At 36.1% G+C, this 15,005-nt stretch overlaps 1 protein-coding gene across 4 annotated transcripts in view; it reads left to right on the forward strand.

The window, feature by feature from the left end:
* The window catches only part of LOC135195498 (pyridoxal kinase-like), a 27,196-nt gene extending 14,348 nt beyond the window's left edge, over positions 1 to 12,848 (forward strand). For all 4 annotated transcript variants that reach the window (XM_064221719.1, XM_064221718.1, XM_064221720.1 and 1 more), the window contains exons 3-8: positions 4,719 to 4,818; positions 5,233 to 5,376; positions 6,150 to 6,270; positions 7,728 to 7,876; positions 8,174 to 8,295; positions 10,926 to 12,848. In XM_064221719.1, coding sequence (XP_064077789.1) covers positions 4,719 to 4,818; positions 5,233 to 5,376; positions 6,150 to 6,270; positions 7,728 to 7,876; positions 8,174 to 8,295; positions 10,926 to 11,105 — 816 coding nt within the window. In that variant the 3' untranslated portion in view covers positions 11,106 to 12,848. The remainder of the gene's footprint in view (positions 1 to 4,718; positions 4,819 to 5,232; positions 5,377 to 6,149; positions 6,271 to 7,727; positions 7,877 to 8,173; positions 8,296 to 10,925) is intronic.
* Positions 12,849 to 15,005: the final 2,157 nt, after the last annotated feature.

A 15,005-nucleotide genomic window follows, 5' to 3' on the forward strand; every position in this document is an offset into this window, starting at 1 on the left:
ATAAAAATGACTTTTTTTTTATGATAAAATAAGATTTATGTATACTTACCAAGTAGTTACATGGTCAGAGCCCACCCTCCTCCCCTCACATGGATAAAAGGGCACAAACAACTGATTTTTGGATGGTGTTGGTTCCTCACTCCCCCGATAGTGGGCGTGGGGTATCACCTGACCAAAACAAACTAGCGCTTCCGCGAATTTCAAAAATTCTAGCTGCCGACGGTTTTAGAAATTATAGCTATGTAACTACTTGGTAAGTATACATAAAAAATTATTTTATCATAAAAAAGTCATATTCGTTCCAAGCCCTACAAAAACACCCCAGTAAATTTTTTAATAAAGCTAGATTGACCAATAAACAATGAAATACAACAATTTGGACCATTCAATACCTAACTTAATACGTACTACTAATATGTACCTGTAAATAAAGTGTACGTATTAGTGTACATGGTATACAAGAAATACTGTACGTACATACCTATGTATGTAGTAAAATGTGGAACCTTACCTTTCGAGTGAGGCTATCTCTGAAAGTGGCGACAGAGGAGGAGAACAAAATGCTGAAAATTTGTTACGTAGTACGTACACTTAACTTAATGAAACGCATTAAAAATTTCAGGAAACATAAACTAATCTTTACGAAACACATTAACAAAACCGTACCACCTAACTTTACAAAAAACTTAGAATTAAATTTTTTTTTCTTTTTTTGATTTGTACATTTTTTTTTAGTTTTTATGCTTTACGTTTTTTACAAAATTTCAATTTCTTCACCACTGAATGGATGCCAGTCCGTTTACAGAATTTTTCAAACCACCTACGCCTTAAAGGTGTAGCTGCTCTTTGATGGCTTCCTTCTGCTTAAGGATGGTGCCTAGCCTATTGTCAACGGATTTCGGCCGTATTCCTTAGTGATCACACTCACCACCACATGCCAGCTTCATACTTTTTTATTATCTCCCATTTTTGTCTGCATAGAAAACATCCTCTTCTTTCCGTGACTTCAGCAACTTTCTTGGGACCCATGACTATACTGTACGTAATTAAGTTATGTAGTACACGATACTAATTAAGTCTTACAAACGAAAATTAGTACAACGAAATCACTAACATGAATTTACGGTTAAACAATACGAAACGTCTATAACTATAGAAGAACGAATTCGGCGGTGCGTACGATAATGCTGGTGCAAGCAATGGCTGAAGAAGAATGCCGCTACTTAGATGCATGATGGGAGAGATGCTGACCAATAGGAGAGCAGGATTCTTATGGCGGTGAGTAGGCATCAGGAACCAGTGGGGAGAGCAGGAGGATGGTGGCGAGTCTACTCAGTTGGCGGCGCTCGAGTTTTAAAATTCTTATCTGTGGTCTGGGGGAATCTTGGGACTTTACAGCAACAACCTTGCGTATCCTGAACTATTTTCGTATGTAGAGCCGAAAAGATCTTCGTATTTGCTTTCGTAACTCGAATTTTTCGTAAGTTGAGCCTTTCGTATGTCGAGGTACCACTGTACCTCCTGGCGAGTATCAGTATTACACTCCATTGATTTGGAGAAATCGGGCTGGAAAGAGGTCCCATTACTAAAATAGCCCATAAATTTACAAATGGCAACTTTTAGACTGGCTCAGCTCGCCGATTCTAAGCAGCTCATGATCTAGTTCTAAGCAGTTCATGAATTAGTTGTGTACAGGCAGTCTCCGGGTTACGGCGGTCTCGGCTTACGACGTTCTGAGGTTACGACGCTTTTCTTCAATATATCATCAGACAATATTTCCAGGGTTACGACACATGTTCCAGGGTTACGACGCCTACAACGCTCATCTGACAGATGAAATATGACACCAAAAATGCAAAATAATCAATATTTGAAATTATTTTTGATGAAAAATGCCATAAGAATGCAGTTTATTTAGTTTTCAATGCACCCAAACTATTAAAAGTAAGGTTTTCGTAGGATTTTTGACGCTGTTCCGGCTTAAGACGCGCCTCAAGAACGGAACCCCTGTCGTAACCCGGGAACTGCCTGTACTTGACTTCAGGGGGCCATGTTCTGCCCCTCTCTCTCTCACATGATGTCTATATATTTGCCCATAAATATACCCAGGGGTTATTGTTGGTTTTATGATAGTATGTCAGTTACAATTGTAATTTTGCAAAGAAATATCAGAAAAAACTTGTGTAATCCAGAAAAGTGACTGTATCTTCGATCTCAGTAAATTTAGTACATAAGTATTTTACAATAAGTATATTCTGTTATGATGTGTGAGCTGTTATTGTAATTTAACAAAATAATATAATATTCATTGTCAGAAAAAATATTTATAACTTTGTAAAATGTATGATGTTTTGTATAAAAAAAAAAAATATATAAAAAAAAGCTTCAGAAAGGTTTGTAAATACAGGCGGTCCCTGGGTTACGACGGCTCCGGCTTACGACGTTCCGAGGTTACGAAGCTGACGCTTCCGACGCTCCGAGTTAACGATGCTTTTAAAAAATGTACTATGATAAGAATCCTTTATAGATTAGCACAGTATATTAATAAAAAATAAAAATTCTTAAATAAAAATAAGTTTTTGGTTAGATTACAACAAAAATTTTGAGGTTATGATGATTTTCGACACTTTTTATGTCGTATTTTAAAAAAAAAAATTTTTAGTGACACCTCATATGCGGAACTAGTTTCCGAGCGAATGAATACACTAGCTTGGGATGCGCAGTTTATAACAGTTCAAAAGCGCAAATAATGAAAAAATCATTGCTTGTTTCCAGTATACATAATTAACAAAACTAAGTTTCTGGTTAGATTACAACGCAAATTCCAAGGTTACGACGGTTTTTTTTTATGCTTTTTAACGATACCTCATACGCAGAACTAGTTTTTCTGAGCGGAGGGCGCATTAAATTAATTTTACGTTATTAAACTGTATGGTAACCATAGTCAAGGATAAGGAAAACGCATTCTCAAACAGTATAACATATCCTTTAAATACAAAAAAACAGCAAAAATATCATTGAAACATTATTTCACTTAAAGAATCCATTTATACTCTACTTAGATTTGGATATAAAAAACCATAGTTTCTCTCTCTCTCTCTCTCTCTCTCTCTCTCTCTCTCTCTCTCTCTCTCATCTCTCTCTCTCTCTCTCTCTTTGTATTTTCCGACGCAAAAATAATCACTAATTGGTGTATTTTGATGTTTATTTTTCATGACTAAATACATTTTTATAATACAAAAAATGATTTTACTAAATTTTCAATATTAATTTGATTAATACTGTATTAGTAATTTATAAGTTGAAATGATATCACATAATAAAAATAATAATTCTCTCTCTCTCTCTCTCTCTCTCTCTCTCTCTCTCTCTCTCTCTCGCTCTCTCTCTCTCTCTCTCTCTCTCTCTCTCGCCTACAAAGATGTATGTTTTTTGTTGTATGAGTAAATAAATGATTTACTATTTTCAAATATTAATATAATTTATACAGCAATAATATCAATTCATTAAAGAAAATACCATAGTGAATTAGTAAGATTTTAGCTTATATGTACGTATATTTATAAAATTATGGAAGAATGAAGGAAATCCCAGTCTTCTCTCGGTAACCTTTTCTCGAACTCCAGGTACTAAAACTGTCAGATATATCAAGTTCTGTGACAGCCAGGAGGGGGAAGTGCTCATGAAATTTCCCCCCCCCCCCCACTCTCTCTCTCTCTCTCTCTCTCTCTCTCTCTCTCTCTCTCTCTCTCTCTCTCTCTCTCTCTCATTTACTGAGACTCGAGATTTTTTATGTACTTGTACTATTTGTTTTTAATACTTTCAAATAATAATAATAACTGTAATTACAAAATTCATATGTAATAGTATTTTAAAGAAATACAATACTAATCTATCCATGTCACTTTTAATTAAGGTTAAACTCTCTCTCTCTCTCTCTCTCTTTCTCTCTCTTTTTTGCCACACAAGATAATAATGTGTCATAGTGGTAACTCCCTCCCTCTCTTTCGCTGGAAGCGTTATAAGTATTTTTTGAGAGAACAGAGAGAGATAAACACTCTCTCTCCTCTCTCTCTCTCTTTACTCTCTCTCTCTTTCTCTTATACCGAGATGAAAGAATTTTTATGGTACTAGTATGTAAAATGTTTATTGATAATTTCAGTTATTTAAACAAATATAAACCTCCTTTATACCGTGCTGGTGCTACAAGTTGTAATGCTCTCTCTCTCTCTCTCTCTCTCTCTCTCTCTCTCTCTCTCTCTCTCTCTCTCTCTCTCTCTCTCTTGTATTTTAATGAAAATATACAGTAATTTGTGAATACCACAGTGTTGCACATGAAAAAGTAAATTAGTGATAATTTAGAGATACGGCTCTAAGAAAAATTGCAAATTAGTGAAATTTTCCCTGTGGACATGTTTTCAACAACGTCGTTCCGGCTTATGACGATTTTTCGGGTTTTTGTTACGACGCGTCTTAAGAACGGAACCCCCGTCGTAACCTGGGGACTGCCTATTAATTTTCAACTTCTCATGGAAGGTAGGCCGAATTTTTTAGAATTTTTTTTCTTACACTTTGAGCATTTGCATCTCTCTCTTTCCATTACCGGTAGATCCTGAGAAAAGTTTTCATAAATATGTTTTCTACTGGAACAAAGGCTCTACAGTTGTAAGATACGAAGGTGTTGATTTTCACAATTACATAAGTTTATTTTTTGACAGGTGCTTGGGTTTGAAGTTGACACCATAAACTCAGTGCAATTTTCAAATCATACTGGTTATGAGTGCTTCAGAGGCCAAGTGCTTAATGATATGGAACTAGGTGAGTACAGATTTTATGGAGATAAGATGGTAATGAGTCAATTTTTTATGTTGTGTGTATTGTATTACCATAACCCAGGATATTGTTTTATATGAAACTATTATTATATTCTTCCAGAAAAATATATTCTTGCAAACAATAGATGGCATGCATCTGTTAAAAATTTTGCGATACAGTATTTTGTTTTTGTGGAAACAGTCTGTGGCAGGCTATCTGTAATTTGATGTCTCTTTCTGTTCAGAATGAAATGGTAGATGCAAAGTAGTAACCTAATGAATAATTTTTGGGTTTTAAATGTTTAAAGTTGGGCCAAAACTTATTGGTAGATTGATTTATGTATTCTGACTATTACTCTGTTAATTCATTGTTGTCTTTTTTTTAATTTACTTTCCTTCCTTTCTTTTGCCAATGCAGAGGATTTAGTGGAGGGCCTGAAGCGGAATAAGCTTGACAGATACACACATTTGTTAACTGGATATATTGGCTCTGCATCATTCCTGCACAAAGTAAAGAGTGTGGTGGAACATTTGAAGTCTGTCAATCCTGGCCTTATCTATGGTGAGGTTTTAGTCCATATATTTTTATATTTGTTGTCATATGGTGTCCAAATGCACTGATATAATTTATGTGTAGTTCATTGTTTTTATTAATTTGATGAATGATACATTTAGGCTAACTTGATACTTTTGAGCAAGTCCCTGATAGTTCATACTGACACTTGGTTTCGTCGCCAGAAATTCTTGTTAAAATAGTGCAAGTTATGCTTTTAAGGTGGTGTTGCTTTGCTCCTAGTCAGAGGGAAGTGATGGCCAATCTTGATGTATGGTTGATTTTTAGGTGTGAAATATATCTTCTTAGGAAAACTTTTACTTGAAAGCATACCGAATATTAAAGGTATCTAGTATTCCATGTATGGACAATAGACCTATCTCAGGTTCATGTACCAATTGCCAATTTGACAGTTACATCCATTTACATGGAAGTGGAGGGCTAAGAGGTTAGGAGTCACTTGTATCCCTCTTACGTAGTTCATCATTACTGAAGGATATTACAGCTCTCTTACTCACACTGCCCTCCCCAAACTCCTGTCATTAGCATATGTATTTAGATTACATGCAGAATAGAATATGATAATGAGATATAGCATCCTAATTCCTTGGTATGTCTCATCCCCCTTCAAATATCACTGCCTAGTGCATCAAATAGTAAATCACCTGGTCTGTTGTAAAAGTAAAATGCTTTTATACATGCAGTAAATTAATCTTTTGTGTTAAGTGAGCTAACTGAAGAAAAGTATTCTTTATGCACCTAATACTTCTGTTTCCTTTCAGTTTGTGATCCTGTTATGGGCGATAATGGGAAGATGTATGTACCAGAGGAATTACTGCCATTGTACAGAGAACATATTATACCAATAGCAGATATTGTTACTCCCAATCAGTTTGAAGCAGAGTATGTATTTTTATATTTTAGGTATCAAGGTCTCCTCAGTATATAGAATAATAATATGATTATCACATAGATATTGATTAAAAGAATGAAGGTTGAGATGTATTTACACTTTCTAAGTATACTAGTTATCTATATTAGATTAACATCAATTTTGCATCTGATGTATAGGCCAGTCCCTTATGACACTCCTGATTGGCTGTTGATAAGCCAATCACAGGGCTGTAAACTCTCAGTCTGTCAAGAGAGTTCAATAGGCAGGATGTATGTTCCACCTCTCCTGAGGGATACATCTTTCAAAGGTATCCCTTAGGAGAGGTGAACATACTAACTGTCTATGTGAACTCTCTTGAGAAACTGGGAATTTCCAGCCCTGTGATTGGCCTATCAACAGCCAATCAGGAGAATCGTAAGGGACTGGCCTAGACATCAGGTGGTGCACAGCTGATGTGAATCTACTATAGTGATGTAGGAAGATGCAGTGTTAGCACACTTTAGAATGAGCTTTGTACTGTAAGATTTTTCATCTTATTTAAGACATCTTGAACCATACTTGCATTTTTAATTAAATTGAAAGAAGACTTTAATAGTAAATGACAAATGTCTACTAGCAAACTTCACATTTTCAGATGTTTTTTGTAAATAAGCTAAGACACCTCTGGTTTGTTGAGTAATATTCATTGGACATACTTACAGCACTGAGTTCTAGTATTTTGTCCTTGGCTTTCGAAAAGTACTGCTTTGTAATTTTAATATTTGTTGTATGGAAGAACTGAATACTCCTGGTAGTTTCATTATTCAAGATAAGAGGTTATTATCTTCTCTTCAAGATGTTTATCATTTTAGGAAATTTAATTTGTTTTTATGGAAATGGTTTGAAGTGAGGCAGTTGAATATTTTAAAAAATGAGTAACAAAGAAATGAACGCAAAGTCCAAAAGTTTGAGTGTTTTATAGATTAAAAAATCAAGTGAATTTAGTTTTTTTGGTTTTCAGTTATAGTGATAGGTTATAATTTAATGGTTATAATTTAAGTACACCACCAAGCCAAAAGGTTTTGACTCTCATAGGGCTGGCCAGTACGGGGTATAAAAATGGGTTATTTGTAGATGACTTCATAATAAACTTGGTTTTATTATGCAGACTATTCATGAGACAAAATTGTCTAGTTTGGTTTTAGTGTTCTAAATTTAGGAGTTATCAATGTTTCCTGCAGATAGATAAATCAATAGTTTTGCTTTGGCTTCGGTACAAAGTGCAAGTCCACTAAACTATGCTCGTTTGCCCAGTGAGTGTAGTTGCTGTAAGAGAAATCATATCATCTGTAAGTTGTAGGTTCAGATGCAGCTTGTCATAAATTTAGCTTGTATGTTGGATTCATTCTTTAATGGTGGGCTTATTCTTGTAAGAAAATAAATATTTCATTGCTTATTTTTTTACATATATGAATATATTTCAAAGGATTCTGAGTGGTCTAAAAATTTCAAATGAGGGCGATGCAGTCAAAGCCATGGAGTGGTTTCACCAGCAAGGGGTGAATACAGTTGTATTTTCAAGCACTGACTTAGGAAATGACAAGGAATTAATGGGAATGGCTTCTTCAACTTCCAGTGAGTGTGATATGCAATTTTTTTAAGTGTATTAATCTGTTGAAATTCTTGGTATGGTTGTCTGTTGGTACCTAAAACCCATAGAACAAGCATTGCAATATATTACTTTTGTCAACTTGATGTATATTTTTGAAAATAAGGATTGCATCTTTTTAATTATTTAATTGTTATAAGATTCTGATTAATCTTTGTCGTTAGAAATTACAATGTAATTAGTACCTGTTTGTGTATTTGATAAGTACAGAATTTGAAAGTGAGGAGCTTTAAATTTTGTTCTGATGTACAAAACCTTTTCAGATGGCACAGGAACAAAGTTGCAGATTCGTATCCCTCGGCTTCCGGTGAACTTTACTGGAACGGGAGATTTATTTGCTGCTCTACTTCTAGCTTGGATGCATCATAGTAAAAATGACCTTCAGGTAATTCATTTTTTTGTTCATCTCTTCAGTTTGTCCATATACAGCAAATCCAACCTCTTTCACTAATGGAAATGGAAGGTTAAGGTCCAGTTTGCTGCATCAGTAACTGGTGCTATGATGCCTGATAGGCACAAGTAACCTAGTGCTAAGTATAATATATCAACAGTGAAAGTTCATTGATTGAGTGTTCCAATCTAATGTTGTGCAGGTATAATGCGTGAGAAATTATTGTTGTATGTTGCTTTTGGGCATAGCTTAAGAAGTTTTAAGTGCTTGTTGTGAAAGTATTAATTAAGTCATCCAGCAACTCAGTTGGCTGCAGCACTCCATGTTTCGAACACCAACTTGGAAACTTCTGGCTGAAATGTTTTGGCACTGTTTGTTTCTAGGGCTTGATAATAACTAAACTTCATGAAGTATACTATTGAATACAGTAGTACTTAAGCATCAGTCAGAATAAGCCACTGGCTTCGTTTGTAGTTAATGTTGTGATTCAGGTATAATCCAAACTTTTAGGTTAGGTTAGGTAAAATCTATGGATAATTGGCTAGTTTAGCAGGTCTGCTTCAGAACTTGTTGCAAGTCTAACCTGTTTGTCCCAATATTCAGATCCATTTAAAGCCAGTAAGCTGTTGCATTTTCTAACTGCTTCATCCATAGTAGTTTGATGTGATCATTGCCTAGAAATGGTCAAAATTGTTCTAGTAGGCTATCATGAATCAATGAGTGACATTCTAGTTGAGGATAGCTTGGGGTTATGTCAAGTGAATTGACAAGTTACTTCTTGAAAGCTGGGATGTCTTTGTTATTGACTTTGTATGCCATCCCTCTACAATACTGTACATGACTAGATAGTGAGATCTTTGATAGATTCTTTTGCTTAGATTTGAGGGATCAACTAGTAGACTGCCATAACAGCACCTGTCATTCTATAAACTTTTTCCAGAAGGCTTTGTTTTTCCTTGTTGCCAGCAGTCATTCACAAAGCATAACAGGGCCAATTATTTTTGCAACTGCTGCTACTGTTATCACCAGCCAGTCATCCAGATATCACTTTTTATGCTGTTCCGCTAGTGCCAGGGGCTGGGATAAGACTTGAAGATGATTGCAAGGCTGAAACATTGGACTTGGAAATTAAGAACCTTCCTTGCCCAAACAAGTAGTAGCACTAAATCCACTCTTCCTGATGGACTGCAGCACCAACCCCACCATCTCCATCCTGAAAGCGGTTTGACGCCCAAACTTGTCAGATAGCTGATGTCAGTTATTGGCTATCTTCCTCCAGTTGCCTTTGGCACAAAAAACAGGGAACTGTCAGAACCCAGGGAGTCTCTATTATCTTTTTTTATCACCAATTTCTCTAAGATTGGCCTTGCTTGGAATATCACAGTCACTGCTGCACAACTGGAATTCCACTGGTTGTGATGAGAGGTGGTGGTGGGGGGAGACTTGTCTGTATACTTGCTTTAATCTAATAAATACTATCCTCCCTTTTTTTCTTTTTGGACTGGTAGAGTGATTACTGCCTTCTCACTGAAGTTTATTTTGTTATGGTAGAATGAAAAGATTACCTAGATCGGGCACTTGGTGTCACTTGCTGTTTGTATCTCTGGTACGACACATTTGGGTGTAGAACCCTCCTATCGGGGTAGATTGCTACCTTGAGGACAAAGCAAATTGTTCAAGAGTTCCTGGACTGTGCTTTTTGGAAACAAAACAAAAATTGATCCAAAAGGTCAGAGACCTCTAGTCCTAGAATTCCGAGAGCCATGATCTTCGCATGCTGCTCATTCATTAACACTCAGAGCAGATACATGATCATTGTAATTTTAGACATTTTGGCCTTGGGGACATTCATACCTGGGAATATGGCCAGGAACTCTTGGAGAAACCAGTCAATTTTTGTTCAAGTAGCAAAAATAAGCAATGGGTGGCCATGTATCTTACATGCACTTTTCAGTTCCTTGTCCTGTGCCTTTATCTTTATCACAGTTTGATGTCCCAAATGGTGCTGGCTAGTTTTAAGTGATGGTGTCACTTTGTGCAGTCATCCTGTACCTCTACTGCAGATGTCTTAAGTTTTGGAGTTTTAAACAAGACCTTTTTAATCATTTACTGTCAGGAGAAAAAGCGGAGAAAGTGAAAAATGTTAAAAGATATATAAGCCAATAATGGAAAATTATTAAGCCCTGTCCACACGGTCAAACTTTCCCTGACAGACTTTGTTTGAAGTGACGTCAGAAGCGGAGAAACTACGGATAAGGTTCTGACTTTTCCCGCTCCTGACGTCACGTCGAACAAAGTTTGAAAGTGTGGGCCGGGCTTTAGAATAACACAAACTTTGAAGTAGCTAATTGATGCTTATCAGTGGTTCCAGGTGGCAAATGTGTTGCTAGATGAGTTTCATGAAGCTAATTCCTTACATATTCTTCCAATGAATAATCATGCTGTATAACAAGGAGAAATACCATATAACAAAGGAGAAATAACATATATAAGTACATATTCATGAATTTAGATTCCAAGTGTCAGCCCAGTAAGATCTCAGTGGTCTGGTTAAATTACGGTTGTTAATAATAAGTGTTTTGAAAGTAGGATATTTTTAATTTAATTTTTATTGATATTTTCAGGTTTCAATCGAAAATACAGTGGGTTCCATGCAAGCTATCCTGCACCGTACTTTCAAGTTTGCACAGGCTGAGGAAGGAGGAAGTACTTCCTTATCTCCTAAGAGCTTGGAGCTAAAGCTCGTACAGAGTATTGAAGATATACAGAAGCCAGAACGTAAAGTAAAGGCTGTTAAATTTTAGTAACTATAGTTTATATTTTGTTGATATATATTTTCCTATAGTGCTATTTAGTATATTCAGAACCAAAGTGAAACACTCATTATCAAGATGGTTGACATCTGAATGCCTAGTTGATGCTAAAGTTAATTCTGCCAGACACTATTGTTATGTAATGATGTAAATTAATCCAGTTTGGGAGGATTTTATTGTTGCAAATTTTTTTTTGCATTGAGGTACTTTTTAATGACCTTACATTTGTGCAATGCTTATATTTTTTCCTTTAGGTTAACAAATGTATATACAGTCAATAACAACTTATCAGTCTTCTGTCAGTGCAAGTGACATTTGACTAAGTAAGCATATTCTGATCAAATCTTTGACAAAAACCTTACTTTGGTTTTCACTTTTTATTTTAAACCTAATTTCCTCATTCTGAGGTTAAATTTTTACATATTTTGCTCTGCTCTGTGACAGTGATTTGATTTTACAAGAAAAGGTGACTGATGCTCCTCATTGGTGGTATATAAGAGAACTTGAGTAACTTGGGAACTTGCAGAATACCTTTGGCAGTAAGGGTACTAATTATCAAACAGTAGGGTTTTTATCAACTGGTTATAATTCAGATTAGACAAGAGCTGAATATCAAAGAAAGAATCTTCATTCTATGATCTCTTGATAAATTATGATGTTAAACTGTGTACTTTTACTAGTTTCTTACACATGAAAAGTTCCTTATGCAGCTAAATTGTTAGTAAAAAATTCATTGATGCAATTTATTCATATAGTTACATAAAATTATGGCATATTATGAATTTGTTCATCTGTATAGTGTTATTTTTCCATCTATTCCATGTATGTTTAGTTGCAATATGTGATATTCATTAAGCGTAAATATTTGGCAGAATTCCACACTGTCATAACTAGGATGTTTAAAGTAAGCCGATAGTGTGTATTGGTGGTCTTGTAGCTAATAGCTGTGCAATCCACCAATAATGTGTCTTCCATTACCAGTGTTAGAATATAAATAGATGTTATTTGTTGTCTAAGTCTTAATAATTTTACAACTGTATTAAGAATCTTAGGTCCAAGACATTATCCCCCCAATTCCTTTAAACATTTTATGAAAGTAGTGTTAGGCTGTCATACTGATGCTTAGATCCTACTGATATATCTCTATTGAATATGACCAAACTTGAAGTATAATATTACTTGCAACTGGAAATCAGGGAATACATTCATTTTACAACTGCAGTTATACGTAGTTTCATATCAATGTAGGTTAATAATAATTATAATGATCAGTTTATTGTTGGTGAAATCATTAGTCAGGGAATATTTTTGTTCAGATAAATAATTTTGTGCTCTTTTAATTTTTGTTGGTGCTGATTTTTTATATACTGTATATTTACATATTTCTTTAGTAAAATTTTGTGTATGAAGGATAGTTTTATATGATCATACGACAAACAGGCATGATTTTCTGTATGCTTATCGTTCACTGTTTGATTGGTAACTGTTTGTATATAAATCACTCAATCCACAACCAGTCTATATTTATGAAACAAAATTGATTTGGAATTCGCAACATTTAATTCTTCTATCTAAATTCTGTTCAGTCTTTTAAAGTATTTGATAAGTTACAAATCTATTGTCTTTCCCAAGTTCATAAAAAATAATTTTGAAGCCTCTATAGGGAATTAAAATAATGGATTATTTGGGCTTACATACTGTTATGTTGTAATGCAAGAATGATTGGTTACTGCAGTTCTGAGTATTGTTATCCCTATTCTATTTAAGCAATCTTTCAGGTGGCTTAAATGTTTTATGCGGATTAGCATTGCAAGGTTACTATTAGATTAGAATTTTAAAAATTGAATGCAGAAGTCAACATTGACATTTTATCTATTGCAAAAATTAAATACATTTTGATACGCAGGCATCAAATGTCAAAACTTGCTTTAGAATATAGCTGATCTTTACTTTATCAGATTGTATTCTGTGATAGACAGTTTTCAAGGTACATCACCATTGCCTTGGCAGGGTTCAATCTTCATTCCATTATCATGCAACAAGTGAAGGTAGGTTTGCCTATTTTGTAATAATGCAAATATTTTTTCACACAAAGCCATTAATCATGTACATATCAGACACTACCCTACTCACGGACTTTCAGAGATATGAACAGACAGGGTCACAAGGTAAAAATGAAAAATTTTCAAATCAATTTGTATTTTTCATAACTACAAACCTTTGATCTTAATGTTGGGGTTTATCATGCCACATCCGTGAAAAGAGCTTTGAGGGAAGCAGTCCCGACTGCAGGAGGAACATCAGGAACAGACTCGGTCAGGAGAGGACAGCTGAAGCTGCCTCTTATGTGTGTCAGGAACTGTCTTGATCAGACGAGGTCGGCCAAAGCTGTCCTCAGACACAACGTCTCCTGTAGGGCCACTGGTTCATCTTCTCGTGGTCATGGCCTACATCTTCATCCTATGATAACACCAAGGTTGAGTAGGAACAATTAGACCTTTACATATGGGAATACCATGTATTTGGATGTGGTTGTTACCGTGAACACCGTTTCACTTGGTCGTGAGCATGGGAGGGAGGCAAGACATGCTGACTATCTCATTTGCCAGGGTACTCTTCTTGAAAGGTAGAGCAGAGGTGCAGTCCCAGCCCCACAGAGCCTTGGAAAAGTTGATGATCTTGAGTGCAACCTCGTGAAAAGGGGGGCAGGGTTGTGGTGGCTGTTGTAGGCATCTCATGGACAGCCAACCGTCCACGCAATAATTTGGCAGAAAATGTTCTCTGAAGAAAATCCATTAACTATGAAGATTTCACATGATTGGGGGGAAAATTCTCAAAAGAGCTGTCTCATTCTTCTCTAAACCTCCACATGAACGTGGATGAAGGCACGGCTCTGTAGTCCTGCCGTAGCAACGTTTTCAAGCGGGAATGTGAAGGAATAATGCATCCACATAGTTAATGCTTCCACAGGCTATGTAGAAGAAACTCAAAGTCTAAGTATGTCCATACGGGATGGAAGAAATCAGAGAAAACAACCCAATATTGTTGTATCTCGGTCGTGCAGTCACATTAAAAAAAAATCATGGCTGTGTAACATTGTGACAAGGACAAGGCTATAACAGCCTACCCCAGGCCTCTCTTCTTCCTTGTAGAAAGTGAAGCAAGAAACAAGCTCAAGCAACGTTGCACAACTGCGAATTCTTCCTTCCTTGGAGATAGTATCTCCAGCTTAGACATCCAGAAACTGCGGTGGCATCTCTGAAAACGGCAACTAAGATTGTCCTTGAAGGAAAAAGCAGGGGGGAGATATCCTATAATGCTAGGAACTACTCTGGCACTGAAGAAACACTCGTCTGTCCCATAGGAAAATGGAAGGGAGGGGGAAAGACGACTATCTGATGGCAGACGCACAGTGGCGGAGGGAAGGCACTATCGTGGCCTATAGCAAAGACGAAGGAGAAGGCTCAGCTTCTGCAAATCCAGCATCGAAGAAGGTTAGACTTCTGCAAAAAACATAGACAGAACAGCTGCTGGTCTTGAGAAGACTTATCAAAATCAGCAACTCTGTCTAAAGGTCCTATCCTCTACATCATCTGAAAGACCAAAACATTACAACATTAAAAAAAAAAAAAACTGCTTGTTCAAAGAGAACAGACTTCAGAAAAAAGATGTTCCATATACAGGCAGTCCCTGGTTTTATGGTGCTTGTCTAGCCTCATAAAATTGACTGTTTATGGGGCCATTAAGCACCGAGTTCCAGTTATCGGCGCCATAAGGTGTCAATAATGGTTATGGCTCCATTAACCAGATATCGGCGCCACAAATCACCAAGTTTCGGTTAATGGCGGTTTTCACTTATTAGTACCCTACTGAGAACAGAACCCCTGCCAA

Source organism: Macrobrachium nipponense, chromosome 16 (genome assembly GCF_015104395.2).
Source record: "Macrobrachium nipponense isolate FS-2020 chromosome 16, ASM1510439v2, whole genome shotgun sequence".
In the NCBI taxonomy this organism is placed as follows: domain Eukaryota; kingdom Metazoa; phylum Arthropoda; class Malacostraca; order Decapoda; family Palaemonidae; genus Macrobrachium; species Macrobrachium nipponense.